This window comes from Microcaecilia unicolor, chromosome 6, assembly GCF_901765095.1.
Source record: "Microcaecilia unicolor chromosome 6, aMicUni1.1, whole genome shotgun sequence".
Taxonomy (NCBI): domain Eukaryota; kingdom Metazoa; phylum Chordata; class Amphibia; order Gymnophiona; family Siphonopidae; genus Microcaecilia; species Microcaecilia unicolor.
In genome coordinates this window covers 224,991,155-225,015,515 of record NC_044036.1, presented here as the reverse complement: position 1 = coordinate 225,015,515, position 24,361 = coordinate 224,991,155, and the positions used below count along the sequence as shown (strand labels likewise).

At 46.9% G+C, this 24,361-nt stretch overlaps 1 protein-coding gene across 3 annotated transcripts in view; it reads right to left on the bottom strand.

Moving 5' to 3' along the window:
- Positions 1 to 896: 896 nt before the first annotated feature.
- PDCL (phosducin like) overlaps positions 897 to 24,361 on the bottom strand; it is a 200,843-nt gene continuing 177,378 nt past the window's right edge. For all 3 annotated transcript variants that reach the window (XM_030206957.1, XM_030206959.1, XM_030206958.1), the window contains one exon: positions 897 to 2,326. In XM_030206957.1, coding sequence (XP_030062817.1) covers positions 1,781 to 2,326 — 546 coding nt within the window. In that variant the 3' untranslated portion in view covers positions 897 to 1,780. The remainder of the gene's footprint in view (positions 2,327 to 24,361) is intronic.

The window sequence follows — 24,361 nt, the reverse complement described above, 5'->3', positions numbered from 1 at the left end:
GCAACATGCAGGAATTTCTGGCTGGTCACAGACTCTGATGGGGCCTCCTGTTGCTAGGGCAACTCAGCTACCTGGTATAACTTGTTACAAATGTAATTTACTGAGAAGAGGTGTGGAAAGGACACCAATTGCAAGCCTCCAGCACATATGCAGCACCTATGATTGGTAGAGGAGAAGTGAATGCTCTGCAGACAAAAAAACTCTGAAAAACTAGCCATGCTGGTAAGAGAGTTTCACATCCTTTCCATGGCCTATTTTCCCCGAAAGGGAGGGGGGGGGGGGGTACTCTCCTCCCCTCATAAAAACTAATCCTCTATAGCTAAGATTTTTTTTTTCTTCCTTTCTGTTCTATGGCCTTTGTATGACAGTGAGGAATAAAACTTTCCTTCCTATTGTTAGACTCTGTTCTGCAAGATTACTAATGCCAAGAGCCAATAGTATTTCTTGTGCTGCTGCTAGAGAAATAAAGATTCCTTTCCTTTTTCTAATTTAGCCTAAGTTTTTATAAGAATAGCAATCAAACGCAGCCAGTATATACCCTATTTGCTAAGCGTTGCAGCTACTACTATTAGACACTTTTGGAATACTCGAGGAGCAAAGGCCAAGTCAAATGGTAAGAGCTTGTATTGATAGTGCAGAGTCTCACAGCGGAAGTGGAGCAACTTTCTGTGTGCAGGGAGAATAGGTATGTGTGTGTGTGTCTCCTTGAGATCTAGAGAGCAAGGCCAATCGTTGAGTTGTATCATGAATAGTAGTGATCCTAGGGCTACCATGCAAAATTTTTCTTTGAGTAGAAACTTGTTTAAGTCTCAAAAACTGAGAATTGGATGTACTCCCCCCCCAATCTTTTTTGGTATGAGAAAACATCTGGAATAGAACCCTTGACCTGGATTGGCCGCTGTCGTGGACAGGATGCTGGGCTCGATGGACCCTTGGTCTTTTTCCAGTATGGCATTACTTATGTACTTGACTCCTGTCTGGTGGAACTGGTTTCATTGCATTCTGCCAGCAGAGGGCCAAGAGCTGAAATGAGACTCTTGATGGATGGTTTCTTTTTACTGGGCTAACTTAATATGTTTCTCTTCTAGACTTTTTTTTGCCAACACAGAGCATAATTGTGAAGAGTGGTATGTAGCACCCAACGGTCGGAGGTTGTGAGAGGCCACCTCTGTTGGAAAAGAATGAGGCTTCCTACGATCGGTAGATCGTTTGGCACGGACAACTGGCAATACTCTCTAGGAAGGCTGCTGTTTAGACTGAGAAGGTGTCAGGGATTTTTGACCCCGCTGCTGCCTTGGATGTGAGTGATAGGGAATAGTCCTTTGAGGAGCAGAAGGAGTAGGAGTATAATGATGCTTAGACATATAGTAAATTGAAGCACTGATATCCTCCTGCAAATCTTCTTGAAGAAGCCCTTTTAAGCAGTGATAAGCACATGCTAGCACTTACCACACACCTTTGTAAAAGGACTCCTTTGTTACCATGCATTCAATTGGACTAAAATGGCAACTCTATTTTTCCTGTTTACTTTGTGACATCTTTCTGTTTTGCCAAATCCAATAGAAATGTAAGTTAGACAAAAGTACTAATTTTGTACTTTTGTCTAACTAAGAAGTTATTTGACTCATAATTCATTGCAAAACACAAGCTATTTTAAATCTTTACAAAGAAATGGACAGAGAAAAAAGGGGAGGGAAAAACAGACAGGCTAAACACATTTTTGTTTGCATCTGCTATAAATAAATGGAAAAAATGGTCCAAGTCCCCTTCGTTAACGTTCTCAGTCTATCTCCAGATCACTGTTGTCACTATACACAGTTGAGGAATTACGTATGGAAGAAAGGATGAAGAGATCTTTTTCTGGAAGCAGACCACATTCTTGGAGATATGTTTCTAGATCTAGGGCAAAGAAATCTTCCCCGAGCTGATCAGTAACTCTCACAAAATTACCAATTAGCTCACAGCCCTTATACACAAGAAAAGCAGGCAAAGCACTGCTGGTAAATCTTGTGCTGGCACCAATCAAAGAGCTTTTGACTCTACAAAACTTGACCATTGGATATTCATTAGCAAGACAGATCATACACCCGTTTAAAGAATCCGAACCGGGAATGCCATCTTCATAGATGTGAATCATTATAAGGGTATTTTTGTGTTCTTTATCTATTGTGTCCAGAAATCCTTCGCCACTGGTAATTTCAAAAACCTGCTGAAACTGCTGCCCCTTGTGCAGCTGCTTTCTCATCTCTTGCATTCTTTGTTTTCTGTACTGCTGTAAAAACTCTTCATCTTCCTCATCCTGAAGACTGTATTCCTGTACTGTCATCTGGAAGTGAATCAAAATGTTAAGTGTAAGGAAAATATTTACATTAGAATTATAAAAATAAATTACAATTTATGTTTCATATTCTAACTCTATCATCTACTAGCTGATGCATAAACCAAATTTTCCTCTCCTGCCATTCCCTCCAATTAATAACTATCTTGTATTCTCAACACCAGATTAAGTTAAAGGAAGAGAGAACCGGGATCTGGACAGGATAATTTTATTTATTTATTTATGCATTCTTGTATCCCACTGTTATCCAAAAACAGGTTTTGGTTCAAAGTGACAAAGTTTGAAACTTTAGGTGAAATTACATTAGTGTTTACATTTATTGCGTAGGGAGGTCATTGATAGCTTTACTACCTTTGGTGCCACAATAAGCAATGGAGAATGTGGTGCAACTTTCTGAACTTGTACAGTAAATAAACTATGCAAGGAGTATGGTTTAGCCTTTTCCATCTTCAACTGCAATCATCCTGGAACCTCCATACCCATGCAATCTGTATACCATGCTGTAGCAGCAGCCATTAAATAAGTATAATACTACATCTTAAGATCAGGGAAATATATATCACCCTTCTCTTTGGTCAGCTTTAACTGAAAAGCTCAATTCAAGGAGCCTTATTGCACCACAAAAATTTAACAATTCTACTCTTATGTACAATTTAAAAAGAATCTCGATACGGAAAAGGTATCATGATGAAAATGTAATTTAACTTGAGGCTAATACCTTCTTCACAGCATCCAACCTACCCCACCAGGACAAATACAAAGGGGACCACTTTACAAACAGATCATCCACTACCTGCAAAACAGTCTCCTTATTGAATTCCAAAATACTTTCAAATTGTACTATGCATACCAAACACCCAAATACTTCAACTTGGTTAGTACTCATACAAATGGAAAACACCACCAAATGTTGTCTATATACATGCACATTACTACTGTTTTCCACCAATTTATGTTATACCCAGAAATTCTAGGAAGATGCTCAGTTACTGTCAGCAAATTCAGCACAGAATGAACATGCAAATATAGCAGAGCTGTTTTAATCTGCCTTCCTCTCTGATTGCCACTGCTTTAGTTCTGCAGTATTACCTCCTTGACTGGTAATGCTCTCACAGCACTGTTCCCAGACCAGCTGAAGCTCCACCCACCTGTGATGTCACAGGTGAAAGTCAGGAGCATTTAAGGGCAGTGCCAGCACCAGGGGCATCCTGCACTGGAGGAAGGAGCACCTGCTCATCACACTGGTGGAGCGCGACAAAGGAGCACTTCTTCATGTGGACTTCGAAGGATTTGGAAGGCGTTTGATAGATCTCGATTGTTTTTTCCTCTCACTTTTGTTTTGTGCTTAGTAGTAGTAAAAGGTGTTATAATTCTCAACCCATTTCAGTTGTTATAGGTGGAAGAGTAAATAGGTCTCAAATGCACATTACGAACAGGTCCCGATTTCTTTTATCCATTCATATTTGTAAAAATATCAGGAAAGTGACATTAGGATGGGGTTAATTAACATCAGGACAGTAAGCAATAAGAAATTCCTGTTGCATGATTAGATTTTGGATCACAAGCTTGATAGTGTATGTTTAACAGAAACTCTCCTCAACAAATTAGTCCTCCAGCATATGAATATATAGGGAATATATAGAGGGTTTAAGAGAGAAAGTGGACTAGCTTTCATTTTTTAAGTCGTCTTCAACTTCGGAAAGTGACTGTAGGGGATGTTTCTCTTATTGAATGTGTTTTAGTGATCAATAATAAATCACCTGGGTTTTTTTTTCACTAGTTTATATTCCACATCACACATGCTGTGAGCTGTCAAATTTTCTGCTTGATCTGAATCTCTGTGAGAAATTAGTCATTTTAGGTGATTTTAATTCACCTGGTAATTATGGGGCGGAAAGTACTCCGGGACTCTTTATGGAGACTATGAAAGATTTTTGATTTTATAGAATTTGTTACAGTTCCTATTCACAAACATTTGGATTTAGTTTTTATTTCTCAATATCTGATAAATGGTCTTTTGATAATGTATTTGAAGTACCATGGTTAGAGGGAAGTGGACCAATGACTCCAGGGAGACGGGATACTGATGTATAGAGTACCACTTTATTAACAGACTCGACACAGGAGTCTCCACTGCAGGACGTCTCCCTCATCACCCAATAGGAGGATAGCGCGTTATCCTCCTATTGGGTGATGAGGGAGATGCCCTGCAGTGGAGACTCCTGAGGCAGGCCTGTGGCCGAAACACGGTACTGTGTCGAGTCTGTTAATAACGTGGTACTCTATACATTTTTTTTTTATTATTTATTGCATTTGTATCCCACATTTTCCCACCTTTTTGCGGGTTCAGTGTGGCTTACAATATGAGTTAAATGTTGGAAATACAATGTGTTACAGATTGGTTATGGATTACATTGTGCAGAGTTATGCGAAACAATTGAGGTGTCGTTAGGGAATGTAACAATGGAACATAAACATTGAAACTTTGGAAGGAAACAATGGGAGTTTAAAGGGCGATAAAAAGGCATGAGGACATATGGTATATATCTTTCTGTGAGTAAAGGTATGAGAGATATGATGTTACGGGATATTAACTTGAGTGTTTGTTTAGATAGTTTGTGAGTTGTTTGGTTACCAGTCCTTTGGTTATTTTGGTTATTAGTGGTATGGAAGCTACAGGCCTGTAGTTGGTTATTTCACTTGTGCTTTTCTTTGTGTCTTTAGGAATTGGGGTGAGTAAGATTTTTCCTTTTTCTTTTGGGAAGAGTCCGTTTTGTAGCATGAAGTTCACATGGCTCGTTAGGTCTATTATGAATTGTTGAGGAGCAGATTTCATGAGGTTGTTTGGGCACGTGTCTAGTTTGCAGTGGGATTTGGCATATCTTTTGAGAGTTTCAGAGATGAGGTCTTCTGATAGTATTTCGAATTCGGTCCATGTTCTGTCTGCAGGGTATGTTCCTTCTTCTGGGTCTAGACAATCTAAAATTGTGGCGTACTCAATAGGGCTAGCAGGTATTTTGAGTCGTAGGTGTATAATTTTCTCCTTGAAGTATTTTGCAAGGTTGTCCACATCTGGTACATCTTTGCCGTTGTTTGTAACTGGTGTGGTGTCTAACAGTTTGTTCACAAGGTTGAAGAGTTTATGTGTGTCTTTGTAGTTTGGTCCTATTATTGTTTTGTAATGTAGTCTTTTGGTCTGTTTTATGGTGTATTTGTATTTTTTCCGAAGTAATTTCCATGCGTTCAGTGTTTGTTCGTCTTTCTTTTTGTTCCATTCTCGTTCTAGTTTCCTGACTTGTGTTTTAAGTTTTTTCAGCTCTTCGGTGAACCATGGATTTGTTTTTTTCCTGTGTGATGTTCTGGTTTGGATTGGAGCGATTTTGTCTAATGTTGTTGTACATAGATCGTCCCATTCTTGGAGGAATTGGATGGTGTCAGCGTTTGTTGGCCATTCGTTCTGGTAGATCTGTTGCCAGAATATTGTGGGGTCTATTTTTCCTCTCGTTGTGTATGTTGTTCGCTCCTTTTATTGATTGTGTTTGTGTGTGTTTTTCGCCAGCAGAGAGAGACATTTGCTTTATGGTGGTCTGACCATAGTGTAGGTGTCCATCTTGTGTCAGTGAGTATGATAGTTGAATCTGGTACGAATTTGTTTGTAATGATATCAAGTGTGTGTCCTTTTTTGTGTGTTGGTTGCGTGTTGGGTACTTGCAGATCCCAGAGTTTTAGGAATTCTTTGCATTCTCGTGTGCTCGGTGAGGTGTCATCTTCTAGGTGTAGGTTGATGTCTCCTAATATGAGGATGTTTGAGGCAGACACGCAGGAGTTCGAGATGAAATCCATGAGTTGTACTTGGGAGTCTTGCCATTTTCCTGGTGGCCTGTAGAATAGGATTGTGTTAAGGTGTCCTATTAGGTTTGGATGATTAATTCTTGTCGATGCAATTTCAAGTTGTGGCGAGGTAGATTCACCCGTGATTGTGATGGTTAATTCGGGTTTGTAGATAATAGCTATTTCGCCTCCTCTTTTTTTTCCATTTCTTGTCCAGTGGGTGATTTTGTATTCTGGTGGGCATGTTTCTAAGATGGCGGGGTCTGTAGGGCTGTGGAACCAGGTTTCTGTGATAAATAGAAGGTCTAAGTTGTCTGTGGTAATCCAGTCTAGTATATCTACTGAATTGCTTACTGCTGATCTTGCATTGATGTATCCTAGTTGGATTGAGTGGTATGGTTCTGGGGGGGGGGGGGGGGGGGGGGGTTCAATGTGTTTATTTTTATTAGTTGTCTGTTTCTTCGGTGGTTGAATTTGTTGTTGTTGTTTTCCTCTTTTAGTCGGCGGTATTCATATCCGGAGATTATTCCTTTTGGTTGGTTGTTGTGTCTTTGGTTTGGTGGGTTGTTGATCGGTTGTACATAGGATTGTTGTATTGTGGGTGAGTTGTTGTGGATGTTCTTTAGGGTGGGCATTGTGTGTATGTGAGTGCTGTGTGATTTGTGGGCAATGGGTTTGTTGTTGTCTGGGTTGTAGGTTGTGTTTGCGTATAAGAGTAGGGAGAGACAATGGATGGTTAAGAGTGTTTTACTGGTATTCATATCTATTTCTAAGGCGTTGTGGCAAACATTCAGCTGGTTTACATCCAAGCGAATCAAGCTCACATTTGCAATGAGGCTTAGCAGTTCAAAGTTTACATTTGCATTTGAGTTTAGCAACAATTCAAAGCTTGGCAACAGTTCACAGCTTACATTTGCATTTAAGCTTAGCAACAATTCAAAGCTAGGCAACAATTCACAGTTTACATTTGCATTTAAGCTTTAGCATCAGTTCAAAGCTTGGCAACAATTCACAGCAAGCCAGCCTACATTGCATTTAAACTTGGCAACTGTTTCTACTGATAATGCTAGTTTGTAATCAGAGCAGGCAAGCATGTATCTACAGTTGGTGCATGATTGTGCAAGGTGGCTCACTTAGGTATTCAAAGCATATACATTTGGTCAGTGCAGGGAATGGTGCTATTTGAGCATGGCAACTTATTTGTCTTCAGTTTAATGCAAAGCAAAACAAAGTATGAAAATTTAAATCATGACTGTGAGCGTGCATGCAGTTAAGGCAAACAAGTAAGCAGTGCAAGCAGTATAGACAAAGCATTCAGTTCAGTTCGGGAGTACTTTAACTCTAGTGTTCTCATTTGAGTTCTATTTATTTCCAGTTCAACAGTGTTTTCTTCCGCACCGCACTGCCGGTGTGGGGAGGCCGTCTGTGGTGTGGGTGTCTGTGGTGCGGGTTCGGGCGAAGGAACCTACCGTTTCCTTTTCAGTGCCGGTCCAGGAGGCCCGAGGCTCTGTTGCTTCTCATGCGGCTTCCCAGTCGGCTCGAATCTGTTCCGTCTCAATTCCGGTCCATTCCGGTCCGGTTGTGACGGCGTTGGACGGGCAATGGAGCTTGGGCCCTTGCCGGTGGTCCGCGCTAGCGCTGGGGTGGTTGATTGAGAACGGGCGGCTCGTCAGCTTCACTGGAGGTGGTTTGACGGCTCCACCGGCGGCACTGGAGGTGAGTCTGGTCAAACCTGTCTCCACGTGGTTTTGGGTTGTTTCGTCTGGGGCTCCCGTCTCTTTCGTTCGGACGTCTATCGGCGTTTCTCCTCTCTCCCCTCCCCTGGCGCCCCGGCCTTAGGTGGACCAAGTGGCTTCAGCGGTGCACTGGTCTCGGATCAAAGAAGCACTAATTATCTCGGCTGCTTCTTATGAGCGCTGTAACTCGGTAAGGCTGGTTGGTCTCGGAGCAACTCGGTCGTTCTGGCCTAGGACGTGGCAGGTAGGCTGCTCCGGCAGATGTACTCCGGTTAACCTTGGGAGCTCTCTCGTTCGTTTTTTAGAGGGCTACGGGGTCCAAAATCCTCGGGTTGGTCCCGGTTTGGATTTTAGTTCAGCTTGGTTGGTTCCAGCTGACCTGGGCAGTTCAGCTAAGCCCATGCGGTCTTGTCTGGTTAGGGATGCGGCGTGGCCTCGTGGTGCAGCGGGCAGATCGCCTCCGTTGGATTCGGGCTCTGCGATGCCGCTCCACAGTTCCCGCTGTTCCCTGTTGGTTTCAGGTTAGTTTCGGTCCAATACGGTCCGGTTTTGGACGGCGTTTGATGGTCCAGGTGGGTCTGTTTTCTTTTGACCCGGGAGCTCCTTATCTGAGCTCCTCACCTGTCGGCATTGGAGGAAATGTCCTGAATTGGTTCGAAGGGTTCCTAACCCAACGTTCGTATCAAGTCACATCAAATTCGACCACATCCAAGGCATGGACACCTGAATGTGGAGTACCACAAGGATCACCTCTCTCACCAACCATTTTCAACTTAATGATGATCCAGTCTCCCTGGAGTCATTGATCCACTTCCCTCTAATTGTTGTTCTCTCGTGGGAGTTAGTGTTCATCCACCTCGGTGGATCACCTCCTTTTTGAAGTATCATGGACAGATACTTATTTTGTGCATTGTGTTTATAGATTCATAGCACCCCTTTCAAGTTTTTCACAGCCAGTGAAAATAAGGAAAATGGGTTTGAAAAGTGATCTAATTGGCAAAAATACATCAGATCTGTTTTCTCCCTTGAGTCTTCCCGAAGAAGCGATATGGGTCACCTTAAAAAGAGATGTGAGAACCTCTGTACACATGGGTGTTGTCTACAGACCCCCGACACAATTGGAGGAACTAGATAAAGATCTGATCGCAGATATTCAAAAGTTGGGAAGGAAGAGAGAGGTGCTGTTGCTGGGAGGGAGATTTCAATCTGCCGGATGTAGATTGGAAGGTTCCATCTGCGGAATCGGAAAGAAGTAGTGAGATCGTGGATGCTTTTGGTACTGGGAGGGTGAACGAGAAGTGGAAGGACAGTGGTCCAGGCTGAAAGAAGCTATAAATATGGCCACAAACCTTTATGTAAGGAGAGTAAATAAAAGCAAGAGACAAAAGGAAACCGATATGGTTCTCCAAGCATGTGGCCGAGAAAATAAAGGCTAAAGAGTTGGCGTTCCTGAAATACAGAAAAACTCAAGAAGAGGAACATGGAGAGGAATACCGGATGAAACTGAAAGAAGCCAAGAGAGAGATACGTCTAGCGAAAGCGCAAGCGGAAGAACAAATGGCTAGAAATGTAAGGAGGGGTGACAAAAATTTCTTCAAGTATATTAGTGAAAGGAGGAAGACTAAAAAGGGAATTGTGAGACTGAAAGATGCTGCGAACCGCTATGTAGATGATGAAGAAAAAGCAAATTTGCTAACTAGATACTTCTGTTCTGTTTTCACAGAAGAAAATCCTGGAGAAGGACCGCGATTGACTGGCAAAAGCACTAATGAGAATGGAGTGGACAGAGCACCGTTCATGGAAGAGAGTGTGTATGAACAACCTGAAAATCTAAAAGTGGACAAAGCCGTGGGACCAGACGGGATCCACCCCAGGATATTGAGGGAGCTCAGAGAGGTTCTGGCGGGTCCTCTTAAAGACTTGTTTAATAAATCCTTGGAGACGGGAGAGGTTCCATGGGATTGGAAAACGGTGGATGTGGTCCCTCTTCACAAAAGTGGTGATAGGGAAGAAGCTGGAAACTACAGGCCGGTAAGCCTCACTTCGGTTATTGGAAAAGTAATGGAAGCGATGCTGAAGGAAAGGATAGTGAATTTCCTGGAAGCCAATAAGTTGCAAAATCAGAGACAACATGATTTTACCGAAGGTAAATCGTGCCAAACGAAATCTCATTGAATCATGGACGTGCTATAGACATAATCTACTTAGATTTCAGCAAAGCTTTTGACACGGTTCCCCACAGGAGACTCTTGAATAAACTTGACAGGCTGAAAATAGGACACAACGTGGTGAACTGGATTAGGAACTGGTTGACGGACAGATGCCAGAGGGTGGTGGTTAATGGAATTCGCTCGGATGAGGGAAAGTTGAGAAGTGGAGTGCCTCAGGGATCAGTGCTGGGGCCGATTGTGTTAAATATATTTGTGAGTGACATTACCGAAGGGTTAGAAGGTAAAGCTTGCCTTTTTGCGAATGATACTAAGATTTGTAACAGAGTGGACACCCAGGAGGGAGTGGAAAACATGAAAAAGGATCTGCAGAAGCTAGAAGAATGGTCTAAGGTTTGGCAATTAAAATTCAATGTGAAGAAATGCAAAGTGATGCACTTAGGGAGTAGAAATCCACGGGAGACATATGTGTTAGGCGGTGACAGTCTGATATGTACGGACGGGGAGAGGGAACTTGGGGTGATAGTATCTGAGGTGACAAGGCGGTGGCTGTAGCTAAAAGGTTGCTAGGCTGTACAGAGAGATGTGTGACCAGCAGAAGAAAAGAGGTTTTAATGCCCCTGTATAAGTCAGTGGTGAGGCCCCACCTGGAGTATTGTGTTCAGTTTTGGAGGCCGTATCTTACTAAGGACGTAAAAAGAATTGAAACTGTGTAAAGAAAAACTACGAGAATGATATGGGATTTGCATTACAAGACGTATGAGGAGAGACTTGCTGACCTGAACATGTATACCCTGGAGGAAAGGAGAAACAGGGGTGATATGATACAGACGTTCAAATATTTTAAAGGTATTAATCCGCAAATGAACCTTTTCCGGAGATGGGAAGGCGGTAGAACTAGAGGACATGAAATGAGATTGAAGGGGGGCAGACTCAAGAAAAATGTCAGGAAGTATTTTTTCACGAGAGAGTGGTGGATACTTGGAATGCCCTCCCGCGGGAGGTGGTGGAGATGAAAATGGTAACGGAATTCAAACATGCGTGGGATAAACATAAAGGAATCCTGTTCAGAAGGAATGGATCCTCAGAAGCTTAGCCGAGATTGGGTGGCAGAGCCAGTGGTGGGAGGCAGGGCTAGTGCTGGGCAGACTTCTACGGTCTGTGCCCTGAAAATGGCAGATGCAAATCAAGGTGAGGTATATACACAAAAAGTAGCACATATGAGTTTATCTTGTTGGGCAGACTGGATGGACCGTGCAGGTCTTTCTGCCATCATCTACTATGTTACTATGTTCCCTTTGAAGACTGTACTCTAAAGGAAAGAATCAAGGAATGATATGTGATTTTGGAAAAAGTTGCAGATGAGATATTGGAATCTAAATGGGTCTCAATTTCTTCTATTTCAAGAAATAAATTGTATCATTCAGGTTTGTTTGTCTTGAGATGCTAGTTGTGTTAACTCGAGCACAAATGGTAAACATCTATCTGAAGAGTTGAAGAGGAAATGTGGAGCTCAAAGTCAGCTCAAAGTCAATTCCATCATCAAGGAATATTAACAAGTAAGAAGGAGAATATAAACACGTTCTTAAGTTGTAATAAACCCCATCATCCTGTCAAAATAGTATATAATCAACTTCATCTGTTATTTGCTTTTCTTAAGATGAATCTTTGAATGCTTCTGGGTTGTTGTTTTTTTTTCAATTTTAAGTTTTATTCAACACTTCAAAAATTATACAGTACAGATGCTTCTGGTTTTGCTGATTATTTTGCTGATAAAATATCCAAGTTAAGTTCTCTAAACTTAATAAATTCCTTAAAAAAGGCAGTAAACAGGGGGAAGTGACGTCACCGGACAGAATGGCTGCCTAGTCCCGTTGCTCCGCTGCCCAATGCCGGTAAAAAGCATTTAAAAGCAATATCAGATAGCACCTAGCGGTAATCGAAGCTGAATCGGGCTGGCGGAATCCCTCCTTTCTCTTAATCCGCGATGAATAAAACCCCCGCGACATGCAGAAAGGAAAGCAAGCGGTTGGAAAAAACCATGGCGGGAAAGACCGCCAAGTGCCACAAGTCGCCGGAACGGGCCTCCCCATCTGACTCTGATTCGGCTGAAGCGCACAAACCGCACTTTAAAAGCGGTATCTAGTGACTTGCGCCTTTTTTAATCTAATATTCAGGAGGAGATTAAGCTTTCAAAGGAAGAAATCCTTGATCGCATGGATACCTTGAGCGTAGACCTCCGTGAATTGGGGGGCAGGGTGGAGGAGGCAGAACTTAAACTGGAGGAGCAGACAGAGACATTATCCAAACACCAGACCATGTTGCAGGACCTTGAAAAAAAAAATTCAGACCTGGCCTATAAGTTGGATGATTTGGCGAACAGAGGGCGCCGTAACAACCTTCGGTTCCGTGGCGTCCCGGAAGGGGGAGAGACGGAAGATGTTTCGGTGATAGTACAAACCGTATGTGCCACGCTCCTGGGCCACGAAGCGGGTGAAAAACCGGTGGAACTTGACAGAGCCCTAGGAGCACGCAAGCAGCAGCAAGTGCGCGATATCATAGTGCGCGTTCATAAATTTGAAGTTAAAGAACAGATAATGACTAGTGCGCGGAGGGCACAGAATCTCGAATTTGGAGAGGCTAAGATCCTGGTCTATCAAGATCTGTCGCAGTATACCCTACAACAGCGTCACCAAATGAAGCCAGCACTGGATGTACTAATTAAGAACCAGCTGCAATACAGATGGGGGTTTCCCTTCTCTTTGAATTTTACACTGAAGAGCAGCAAGTACAGAGTGCGTACGCTGCAAGAGGCCTGGGAAGCATTGCATACGGCAGAGTTGGTGAGCACAATGGCCCCACCGGGAGAGATGGCGGCAACCACGCGGGCTAAACTCCAAGGCTGGCAGAGGGTCACAGGATCTTGACAGCGGGGCAAGTCTAATAGATGAAGGGCCTGGACTGTACCGGAAAGGAAGCGAGAAGCAGACAGCAGCTATGTCTTTGGTCCCATGTTTACGTTCTACAGGTTTTGTTCAAAAGAACTGAAGTGGACTGGAGCTGGCATATCATTCACAATAGAGTATTACTGAGATCAGCGCACTGTGAGTGATTGAGGTGCATGCAGGATTTAAGGAATGTGACAAACTAGGGTAGTGAGTAAGAGGGGGTTCTTGGAATGCAGAGGCGGGGGAAATGATAGGGAATGGTGACATAAGAACAGAGTTCCACGAGGGGCAGAGGGGGGCAGTCTGAGGGGCAGGGGTGCTGTGCGTTGGGTGAATAATGTCCCTGTATCCCACTCAGAGGTTTACAACTTCTGGCTGGTGTAGGTTTGGTAGGATGGGGGGAGGGACACAGAGCATGGGAGGGGGTGGGGGGGAAGGGGGATAGAAGCTCAAGCTTGGTAGTTTATAAGGGGGCAGCCCACATAGGGAAGGAAAGAAGTCTGATGAATGCTGTTGATATATGCTTTATTAATGTCCAATCATGGGTCCTGATTTGAAGATCTTATCTTATAATGTAAAGAGACTGAACATGCCTCAAAAGCGGCAGAAGCTTTATAGGGAATTACACCAGCTAAATCCACACATAGTTTTTCGGCAGGAGACACACTTGCGACGCAAACATGAAAAACTGCTTATCTGTCCTGGCTACTCAGGGGTGTACTGTGCTTCTTCTGAGGATGCAAAAAAAGGGGGGGGGGGGGGGTAGCGATTTTGTTGCACTCCTCTGTAGCGGCACAGGTAATACAGGCTAAAAGGGATCCGGGGGGGGGGGTCGCTTCATTTTTCTCCACTTAGTCCTGGACCAGGTAGATATCACGTTAGCCTCGATATACGCACCCAATAGTGGACAGGTGGAATTTTTTGCAAAGGTATGGAACTTATTAGTTACTTTTGTCAAAGGTTCCTTAGTACTGGGGGGCGACTTCAACGCAGTGATTAACCATGAGATAGATCGATCAAGAAAGGCACGGGTTGATGGGAAAAGAGAGGCCCAGGCACTTGAGTCTCTGGCTTACTCATTGGGTGTTTTGGACTTGTGGAGACTGACACATACAACAGAAAGGGACTATACCTACTATTCGCCAGTACATGATTCATACTTCCGAATATACATTTTTTTGGACACTGCATTAGTGGAGAGGGGGCCAGATGCTGGGATTGGCAATATGACGTTCTCGGATCATTCCCCAGTGTGGGTAACCTTGCCGAACATACAGGCTGCCCTAAAAGAAAAGAAATGGACCCTAAATACAAGCTTATTGCAAGAAGAAGAAGTGGTGGAGGGGTATCAAAAGATGCTCAAAGAATATTTGGAGTTTAATTGTGAATCGGGTCCTGCATTGCATGTGGTGTGGGATGCTCTGAAGGCGGTATCTAGGGGGTACTTTTTGCAGTTGGCTAGCAAACGCTCAAAAGCACAGAAGGCGCAGATAACGGCCTGCTTGGGGAAAATTCAGAAATTGGAACAGCAGCATAAGGTGAATAGAGGTCGCAGCAGGTGTGGCAAGAATTGTGTAGTGAGAAGATGCGACTTGATGCTATACACTCGGAACATCTTGCTTTACTGCGGGCACGGCAGGGGGTGCACTCTTATGAGTTTACTAATAAAGCGGGGTGTCTCTTAGCTATAAAATTGCGCAGACAGCGAGTGGATAGGCTGATTCATCAGGTACGGGACTGGAAGGGAGGATTGCTGAGACAGGCTGAGCAGCTACGCAAACGATTTGAGAAGTATTATCAGGCACTATATGAACAGGAGATTAACCCTTCAGTTGCAGAAATAGAGGAATTTTTGCAAGAAAGTGAACTCCCCTTTCTGTCTAGGCAACATAGGGAACTGTTGGAGGCACCGGTTACACCACGGGAGATTCAGGAGGCTATCGGTAGTTTGCCATCCTATAAGTCTCCAGGGCTTGATGGTCTCCCTAATGAATTTTATAGGACGTTTGCCCCTGAGATAACGCCGTTGCTTGCGGATTTGTTTAACCAGGTGGAGGCCGGGGAGATTTTGCCGCTTTCAATGAGCGAGGCCTGGATAGCGGTGATACCTAAGCCAGGAAAAGACCATAATGAGTGTGGCTCATACAGGCCTATCTCTGTACTAAATGCAGATGTAAAAATACTAGCCAAAGTGTTGGCTAACCGGTTGGCGCCCTTGCTCCTGAAGTTGGCGCACCCGGACCAAGTGGGTTTTGCAACCCATCGAAAAGCGATGGGCAATATCAGACGCACCTTAGATCTTATGTACCTGACTAAGCGAAACAAAAGGCCTCTGTCTCTTTTGAGTTTAGACGCAGAGAAAGCGTTCGACCGGGTTCACTGGTCCTTTATATACAAAGTGTTGGAGGTTTTAGGTTTTGGTACAAAGTTTATAGGATGGATTCAGGCATTTTACACCTCGCCTAAAGCTTGTGTAAAAATTAATGGAAGCCATTCTGGCTTGTTTACATTACATAGAGGCACGAGGCAGGGATGCCCCTTGTCCCCTTTACTCTTCGCAATGGTCATGGAGCCGTTTGCAGAGCAGATGCGGCAGGACCAGGGGATGTCGGGTGCCTGTGTGGCGGGGAGAACACACAAACTGGCACTCTTTGCCGATGATGTACTGCTGTATGTGACTCAACCTTTGTCCACCTTCCCTAGACTTATCCAATTTATGGATGACTATTCCACGGTGTCAGAGTTTAAAGTAAATATAGCGAAGTCAGAGGCCTTAAACATAACGTTAGCTGAAGAAACGGTAGCGGAATTAAAGTCTTCTTATCCGTTCAGATGGGCTCACAGGCAGATTAAATATTTAGGGGTAAATCTGACTGCGACAATATCAGAGCTTTTCCTTGCTAACTACAAGGGCTTGGTTAGAACCACTGTGGAGGATATGGAGCGATGGGGTGAGCTTGAGGTATCCTGGTTCGGGCGTATAGCAATTATTAAGATGAACGTGTTGCCCCGTCTACTTTATCTATTCCAGGTGCTGCTTGTGATTGCGCCCAGGTGATTCCTCGCAACTTTGCAGGATTGTATAGTGCGTTTCGTCTGGGCAGGAAAACATCCACGGTTGTCACGTGCCCTGTTGTACCAAGAGAGGAAGACTGGGTGTTCCAAATCTCTTGTGGTATTACAGGGCAGCCCAGGGGAAGGCAGCTGTAGAATGGTACCAGGACTACCCTGATCAACAATGGGTGCACCTGGAGCAGCATTCCCTGGGCGCAACACCGTTGGGGGCACTAATGTGGCTGCCGAGGTCCTTCCGAACACTAAGTGAGGGTGTGTGCTCTTCAGTGAAAGTTACTCTTTACTACTGGGATAAATTATTTCCCGGGGGCCGCTGTGAGTTGACGTGAGTTGACGACACCCTTTATTCCTCCCTGGAAGTGCAAAGGGAGTCTTTACTAGGTGGTACGATGAGGGACTGCGAAGCTGGGGTCAAATGTATGAAAATACCACCATGTTAACTTTTGTGGACTTAAAGGCAAGGTTCCCCATAGTGGAGGGAGATGAGTATGTATATTGCCAGCTGTCGCATCTGCTTAGAACCGAAGCAGTTAGAGTGGTAATTCACCGACAAACAAACCCACTAGAGGAGATTTGTGAAAAACTAACCACTTCCTGAGGTCTCATTGGGAAACTGTATAGATGTGTCAGTACCCAGGTTCCAAGATATAGTTGTCACCGGCGGGCGTGGGAGAAGGAGCTTGCATTGAGTATGGGGAGACAGAGTGGGAAAGAATAGAAAGACGGGTGGTGGGTGTCTCAACACATGTGCCGCTCAAAGAGAACGTGGTAAAGGTACTATATAGGTGGTACCTCACCCCGGATCGCCTTCAGCGGATTTACCCAGCTTCGTCGGGTTTATGCTGAAGGGGATGTGCTCTGAGAGGGACCGTGGAGGAGTGGCCTAGTGGTTAGGGTGGTGGACTTTGGTCCTGGGGAACTGAGTAACTGAGTTCGATTCCCACTTCAGGCACAGGCAGCTCCTTGTGACTCTAGGCAAGTCACTTAATCCTCCATTGCCCCATGTAAGCCGCATTGAGCCTGCCATGAGTGGGAAAGCGCAGGGTACAAATGTAACAAAAATAAAAAATAAAATAAAAATATGGTGGAGTTGCCTTAAAGTTAAAGCATTCTGGAAGGCAGTACAAAGCGAATGCTACATACCTGTAGAAGGTATTCTCCGAGGACAGCAGGCTGATTGTTCTCACTGATGGGTGACGTCCACGGCAGCCCCTCCAATCGGAAACTTCACTAGCAAAGGCCTTTGCTAGTCCTCGCGCGCCCATGCGCACCGCGCATGCGCGGCCGTCTTCCCGCCCGAACCGGCTCGTGTTCGTCAGTTCCATATGTAGCAAGACAAAGACAAGGGAAGACACAACTCCAAAGGGGAGGCGGGCGGGTTTGTGAGAACAATCAGCCTGCTGTCCTCGGAGAATACCTTCTACAGGTATGTAGCATTCGCTTTCTCCGAGGACAAGCAGGCTGCTTGTTCTCACTGATGGGGTATCCCTAGCCCCCAGGCTCACTCAAAACAACAAACATGGTCAATTGGGCCTCGCAATGGCGAGGACATAACTGAGACTCACCTAACAATTTTTCCAACTAACAGAGAGTGTAGCCTGGAACAGAATAAACATGGGCCTAGGGGGGTGGAGTTGGATCCTAAACCCCGAACAGATTCTGAAGCACTGACTGCCCGAACAGACTGTCGCGTCGGGTATCCTGCTGCAGGCAGTAATGAGATGTGAATGTGTGGACAGATGACCACGTCGCAGCTTTGCAAATCTCTTCAATAGTGGCTGACTTCAAGTGGGCTACCGACGCTGCCATGGCTCTAACATTATGAGCCGTGACATGACCCTCAAGAACCAGCCCAGCCTGGGCGTAAGTGAAGGAAATGCAATCTGCTAGCCAACTGGATATGGTGCGTTTCCCCACAGCCACTCCCCTCCTGTTGGGATCAAAAGAAACAAACAATTGGGCGGACTGTCTGTTGGGCTGTGTCCGCTCCAGATAGAAGGCCAATGCTCTTTTGCAGTCCAATGTGTGCAGCTGACGTTCAGCAGGGCAGGAATGAGGACGGGGAAAGAATGTTGGCAAGACAATTGACTGGTTCAGATGGAACTCTGACAAAACCTTTGGCAAGAACTTAGGGTGAGTGCGGAGGACTACCCTGTTATGATGAAATTTGGTGTAAGGGGCCTGGGCTACCAGGGCCTGAAGCTCACTGACTCTACGAGCTGAAGTAACTGCCACCAAGAAAATGACCTTCCAGGTCAAGTACTTCAGATGGCAGGAGTTCAGTGGCTCAAAAGGAGGTTTCATCAGCTGGGTGAGAACGACATTGAGATCCCATGACACTGTGGGAGGTTTGACAGAGGGCTTTGACAAAAGCAAACCTCTCATGAAGCGAACAACTAAAGGCTGTCCTGAGATCGGCTTACCTTCCACACGATAATGGTATGCACTGATTGCACTAAGGTGAACCCTTCCAGAGTTGGTCTTGAGACCAGACTCAGACAAGTGCAGAAGGTATTCAAGCAGGGTCTGTGTAGGACAAGAGCGAGGATCTAGGGCCTTGCTGTCACACCAGACGGCAAACCTCCTCCATAGAAAGAAGTAACTCCTCTTAGTGGAATCTTTCCTGGAAGCAAGCAAGATGCGGGAGACACCCTCTGACAGACCCAAAGAGGCAAAGTCTATGCTCTCAACATCCAGGCCGTGAGAGCCAGAGACCGGAGGTTGGGATGCAGAAGCGCCCCTTCGTCCTGTGTGATGAGGGTCGGAAAACACTCCAATCTCCACGGTTCTTCGGAGGACAACTCCAGAAGAAGAGGGAACCAGATCTGACGCGGCCAAAAAGGAGCAATCAGAATCATGGTGCCTCGGTCTTGCTCGAGTTTCAACAAAGTCTTCCCCACCAGAGGAATGGGAGGATAAGCATACAGCAGACCCTCCCTCCAGTCCAGGAGGAAGGCATCCGATGCCAGTCTGCCGTGGGCCTGAAGCCTGGAACAGAACTGAGGGACTTTGTGGTTGGCTCGAGATGCAAAGAGATCTACCAAGGGAGTGCCCCACACCTGGAAGATCTGTCGCACTACTCGGGAATTGAGCGACCACTCGTGAGGTTGCATAATCCTGCTCAACCTGTCGGCCAGACTGTTGTTTACGCCTGCCAAATATGTGGCTTGAAGCACCATGCCGTGCCGGCGAGCCCAGAGCCACATGCTGACGGCTTCCTGACACAGGGGGCGAGATCCGGTGCCCCCCTGCTTGTTGACGTAGTACATGGCAACCTGGTTGTCTGTCTGAATTTGGATAATTTGGTGGGACAGCCGATCTCTGAAAGCCTTCAGAGCGTTCCAGATCGCTCGCAACTCCAGAAGATTGATCTGCAGATCGCGTTCCTGGAGGGACCAGCTTCCTTGGGTGTGAAGCCCATCGACATGAGCTCCCCACCCCAGGAGAGACGCATCCGTGGTCAGCACTTTTTGAGGCTGAGGAATTTGGAAGGGATGTCCCAGAGTCAGATTGGACCAAATCGTCCACCAATACAGGGATTCGAGAAAACTCGTGGACAGGTGGATCACGTCTTCTAGATCCCCAGCAGCCTGAAACCACTGGGAAGCTAGGGTCCATTGAGCAGATCTCATGTGAAGGCGGGCCATTGGAGTCACATGAACTGTGGAGGCCATGTGGCCCAGCAATCTCAACATCTGCCGAGCTGTGATCTGCTGGGACGCTCGCACCCGCGAGACGAGGGACAACAAGTTGTTGGCTCTCGCCTCTGGGAGATAGGCGCGAGCCGTCCGAGAATCCAGCAGAGCTCCTATGAATTCGAGTCTCTGCGCCGGGAGAAGATGGGACTTTGGGTAATTTATCACAAACCCCAGTAGCTCCAGGAGGCGAATAGTCATCTGCATGGACTGCAGGGCTCCTGCCTCGGACGTGTTCTTCACCAGCCAATCGTCGAGATATGGGAACACGTGCACCCCCAGCCTGCGAAGTGCTGCCGCTACTACAGCCAAGCACTTTGTGAACACCCTGGGCGCAGAGGCGAGCCCAAAGGGTAGCACACAGTACTGGAAGTGACGTGTGCCCAGCTGAAATCGCAGATACTGTCTGTGAGCTGGCAGTATCGGGATGTGTGTGTAGGCATCCTTCAAGTCCAGAGAGCATAGCCAATCGTTTTCCTGAATCATGGGAAGTAGGGTGCCCAGGGAAAGCATCCTGAACTTTTCTTTGACCAGATATTTGTTCAGGGCCCTTAGGTCTAGGATGGGACGCATCCCCCCTGTTTTCTTTTCCACAAGGAAGTACCTGGAATAGAATCCCAGCCCTTCTTGCCCGGATGGCACGAGCTCGACCGCATTGGCGCTGAGAAGGGCGGAGAGTTCCTCTGCAAGTACCTGCTTGTGCTGGAAGCTGTAAGACTGAGCTCCCGGTGGACAATTTGAAGGTTTTGAGGCCAAATTGAGGGTGTATCCTTGCCGGACTATTTGGAGAACCCACTGATCGGAGTTTATGAGAGGCCACCTTTGGTGAAAAGCTTTCAACCTCCCTCCGACTGGCAGGTCGCCCGGCACTGACACTTGGATGTCGGCTATGCTCTGCTGGAGCCAGTCAAAAGCTCGCCCCTTGCTTTTGCTGGGGAGCCGAGGGGCCTTGCTGAGTCGCACGCTGCTGACGAGAGCGAGCGCGCTGGGGCTTAGCTTGGGCTGCAGGCTGTCGAGAAGGAGGATTGTACCTACGCTTGCCAGAAGAGTAGGGAACAGTCTTCCTTCCCCAAAAAAATCTTCTACCTGTAGAGGTAGAGGCTGAAGGCTGCCGGCGGGAGAACTTGTCGAATGCGGTGTCCCGCTGGTGGAGCTGCTCTACCACCTGTTCGACTTTCTCTCCAAAAATGTTGTCCGCACGGCAAGGCAAGTCCGCAATCCGCTGCTGGATTCTATTCTCCAGGTCGGAGGCACGCAGCCATGAGAGCCTGCGCATCACCACACCTTGAGCAGCGGCCCTGGACGCAACATCAAAGGTGTCATACACCCCTCTGGCCAGGAATTTTCTGCACGCCTTCAGCTGCCTGACCACCTCCTGAAACGGCTTGGCTTGCTCAGGGGGGAGCGCATCAACCAGGCCCGCCAACTGCCGCACATTGTTCCGCATGTGTATGCTCGTGTAGAGCTGGTAAGACTGAATTTTGGCCACGAGCATAGAAGAATGGTAGGCCTTCCTCCCAAAGGAGTCCAAGGTTCTAGAGTCCTTGCCCGGGGGCGCCGAAGCATGCTCCCTAGAACTCTTGGCCTTCTTTAGGGCCAGATCCACAACTCCAGAATCATGAGGCAACTGAGTGCGCATCAGATCTGGGTCCCCATGGATCCGGTACTGGGACTCGATCTTCTTGGGGATGTGGGGATTAGTTAAAGGTTTGGTCCAGTTCGCAAGCAATGTCTTTTTTAGGACATGGTGCAAGGGAACAGTGGACGCTTCCTTAGGTGGAGAAGGATAGTCCAGGAGCTCAAACATTTCAGCCCTGGGCTCGTCCTCCACAATCACCGGGAAGGGGATGGCCGTAGACATCTCCCGGACAAAGGAAGCGAAAGACAGACTCTCAGGAGGAGAAAGCTGTCTTTCAGGAGAGGGAGTGGGATCGGAAGGAAGACCCTCAGACTCCTCGTCAGAGAAATATCTGGGGTCTTCTTCCTCTTCCCACAAGGCCTCACCCTCGGTGTCAGACACAAGTTCACGGACCTGTGTCTGCAACCGTGCCCGACTCGACTCCGTGGAGCCACTTCCACGATAGAGGCGTCGAGAGGTAGACTCCCTCGCCCGCATCGGCGAAGCTCCCTCCGCCGACGTAGTCGGGGAGGCTTCCTGGGAGGCGACGGCAGCCGGAGACCTCACCTCGGGCGATGGGCCAGCCGGCGCCACGCTCGACGGTACCGGTGGCGCAAGCACCGCCGGTACCGGAGGGGTAGGGCGCAACAGCTCTCCCAGAATCTCTGGGAGGACGGCCCGGAGGCTCTCGTTCAGAGCGGCTGCAGAGAAAGGCATGGAGGTCGATGCAGGCGTCGACGTCAGAACCTGTTCCAGGCGTGGAGGCTGTTCCGGGCTGTCCAGAGCGGAGCGCATCGACACCTCCTGAACAGAGGGTGAGCGGTCCTCTCGGCGTCGATGCCTGCTGGGTGCCGACTCCTTCGGCGACCCAGAGCTCTCGGTACTGACACGGGAAGGGGACCGGTGATGATGCTTCTTCGACTTCTTGGGACGAAGCATGTCACTGGAGCTTCCCGGTACCGACGAGGAGGACGTAGAATCCAGCCGTCGCTTCCTCGGGGCCGAGACCGAAGAGGGTCGGTCTCGGGGGGGCTGTACCGCAGGAGCCCTCAGGGTAGGGGGAGACCCACCCGAAGGCTCACCGCCACCAGCAGGGGAATGGACAGCCCTCACCTGCACTCCAGACGAAGCACCACCGTCCGACGACATCAGCAGACGAGGTCCCGGTACCACCGACGTCGATGCAGCTATCCGATGTCTCGGCGCCGATGCAGAGGGCCGATGCCTCGATGCGCTCGATGCACTGGCCGCCGAGGTTGAAGGTCTGGCGCTGAAGACGTCGATGCACTCGATACCCCCGGTGCCGATGCCGACGAAGAGCCCGAGAACAAAATGTTCCACTGGGCTAACCTCGCTACCTGAGTCCGCCTTTGCAAAAGGGAATACAGACTACAGGCCTGAGGGCGGTGCCCAGCCCCCAGACACTGAAGACACGACGCGTGCCTGTCAGTGAGCGAGATTACCCGGGCGCACTGGGTGCACTTCTTGAAGCCGCTGGAAGGCTTCGATGTCATGGGCGGAAAAATCACGCCGGCGAAATCGAAAGACGAAATGGCGAAATTTGGCACAGAAAAAGAAAAGGGGAAATTTCGACCGGGGCCTAAGAAAGGCCTACCCCGACGACGAAAGAAAACTTAACGGGGCGAAAAAACTCGAAGTAGAGGAAGGAAAAACCGAAAGTGGCTAATCCAAAGGATTTCTGGATTTTCACAGAAAAATGTCGAAAAACGACGCGCGAGGTCGACTTTCCGGGGCACGAACGGTAAAACACAACCGTACCGAGCGCGGAGAAAAGAAGACTGGCCGGCTCAAGCCGGCTTCGGGCGGGAAGACGGCCGCGCATGCGCGGTGCGCATCGGCGCGCGAGGGCTAGCAAAGGCTTTTGCTAGTGAAGATTCCGATTGGAGGGGCTGCCGCGGACGTCACCCATCAGTGAGAACAAGCAGCCTGCTTGTCCTCGGAGAATAAACGTTTAAATAAACGTCGAAATAAACGCCCTTAAGGACGTCCAAAAAAAAATTTTTTTTTTTAATGGAGCCAGCGGGAGGGGGGAGAAAAGGAGGGACCTGGCGCCACCAGGTTTGCACTTGCTCAAGAAGAGCCCTCAACCCCAGGTACTCAACAAAACCTAAAAATTAGGCTTGGAGACCTAGCCAGAGCTGCTGCTGTGTGTGACCACCACCTGCTGAGAAAGAGAACATACTAAGGAGTTTCCGGCAGCACATGACCACATATAGGGAGGCAAAAGGATTGCTCTCTATCTCCACCTGCTGGTAGATGGACACAACCCACCAGTCTATGGATTGATCAGCATGATGATATGGAAAAATTGTTTAAATGAATAAAAAAAAAAAAAAAAAAAAAAAGAATATGAGAGCCTGCTTGTCCTCAGAGAATGCTGGTTATTAGCATCTGTAATAAGAGTGATTCTGAAATTATTCCTAATTGCTTTTAGGAGTTGTGCCAGTAAATGACTGGATTTATTGCTTTCAGCATAAAATTTTTATATTTACATTGTGATAGAATAGAAAGCTATTTGGGAGTTATACTTGTATTTTAGGGTTTGCAGTTCTGAAAAAGAGGTAATATATTTCGAGGCATTTACTATTAGATTCTAACACTAGGGTTTACTAAGCCACTAGCATGGCTGGCTGTGTGCTAGTGCCACGCGGAAGCTGCTGGTGTGGCTTAGTAAACAGACCTCTAAGTTTTGTATTTTTTTAATTATTTTTTTTATTAACCCCCGCCGCATAGTTGATTATTACACCTCTAATGGTTGCCTTATAGGCATCCCACCAGATGATGGTGGAATAGTATGCTAAGGAGTTCTGGAAGAAATATTCTTCTGTTTTGGATCTAAGTAGTGTAACAAATTCTTCGTCACCCAGTAAAGATGGATTAAATCTCCAATTTCTTTATGAGGGAGGTGTTGCTAAACTAGAGAATGATATG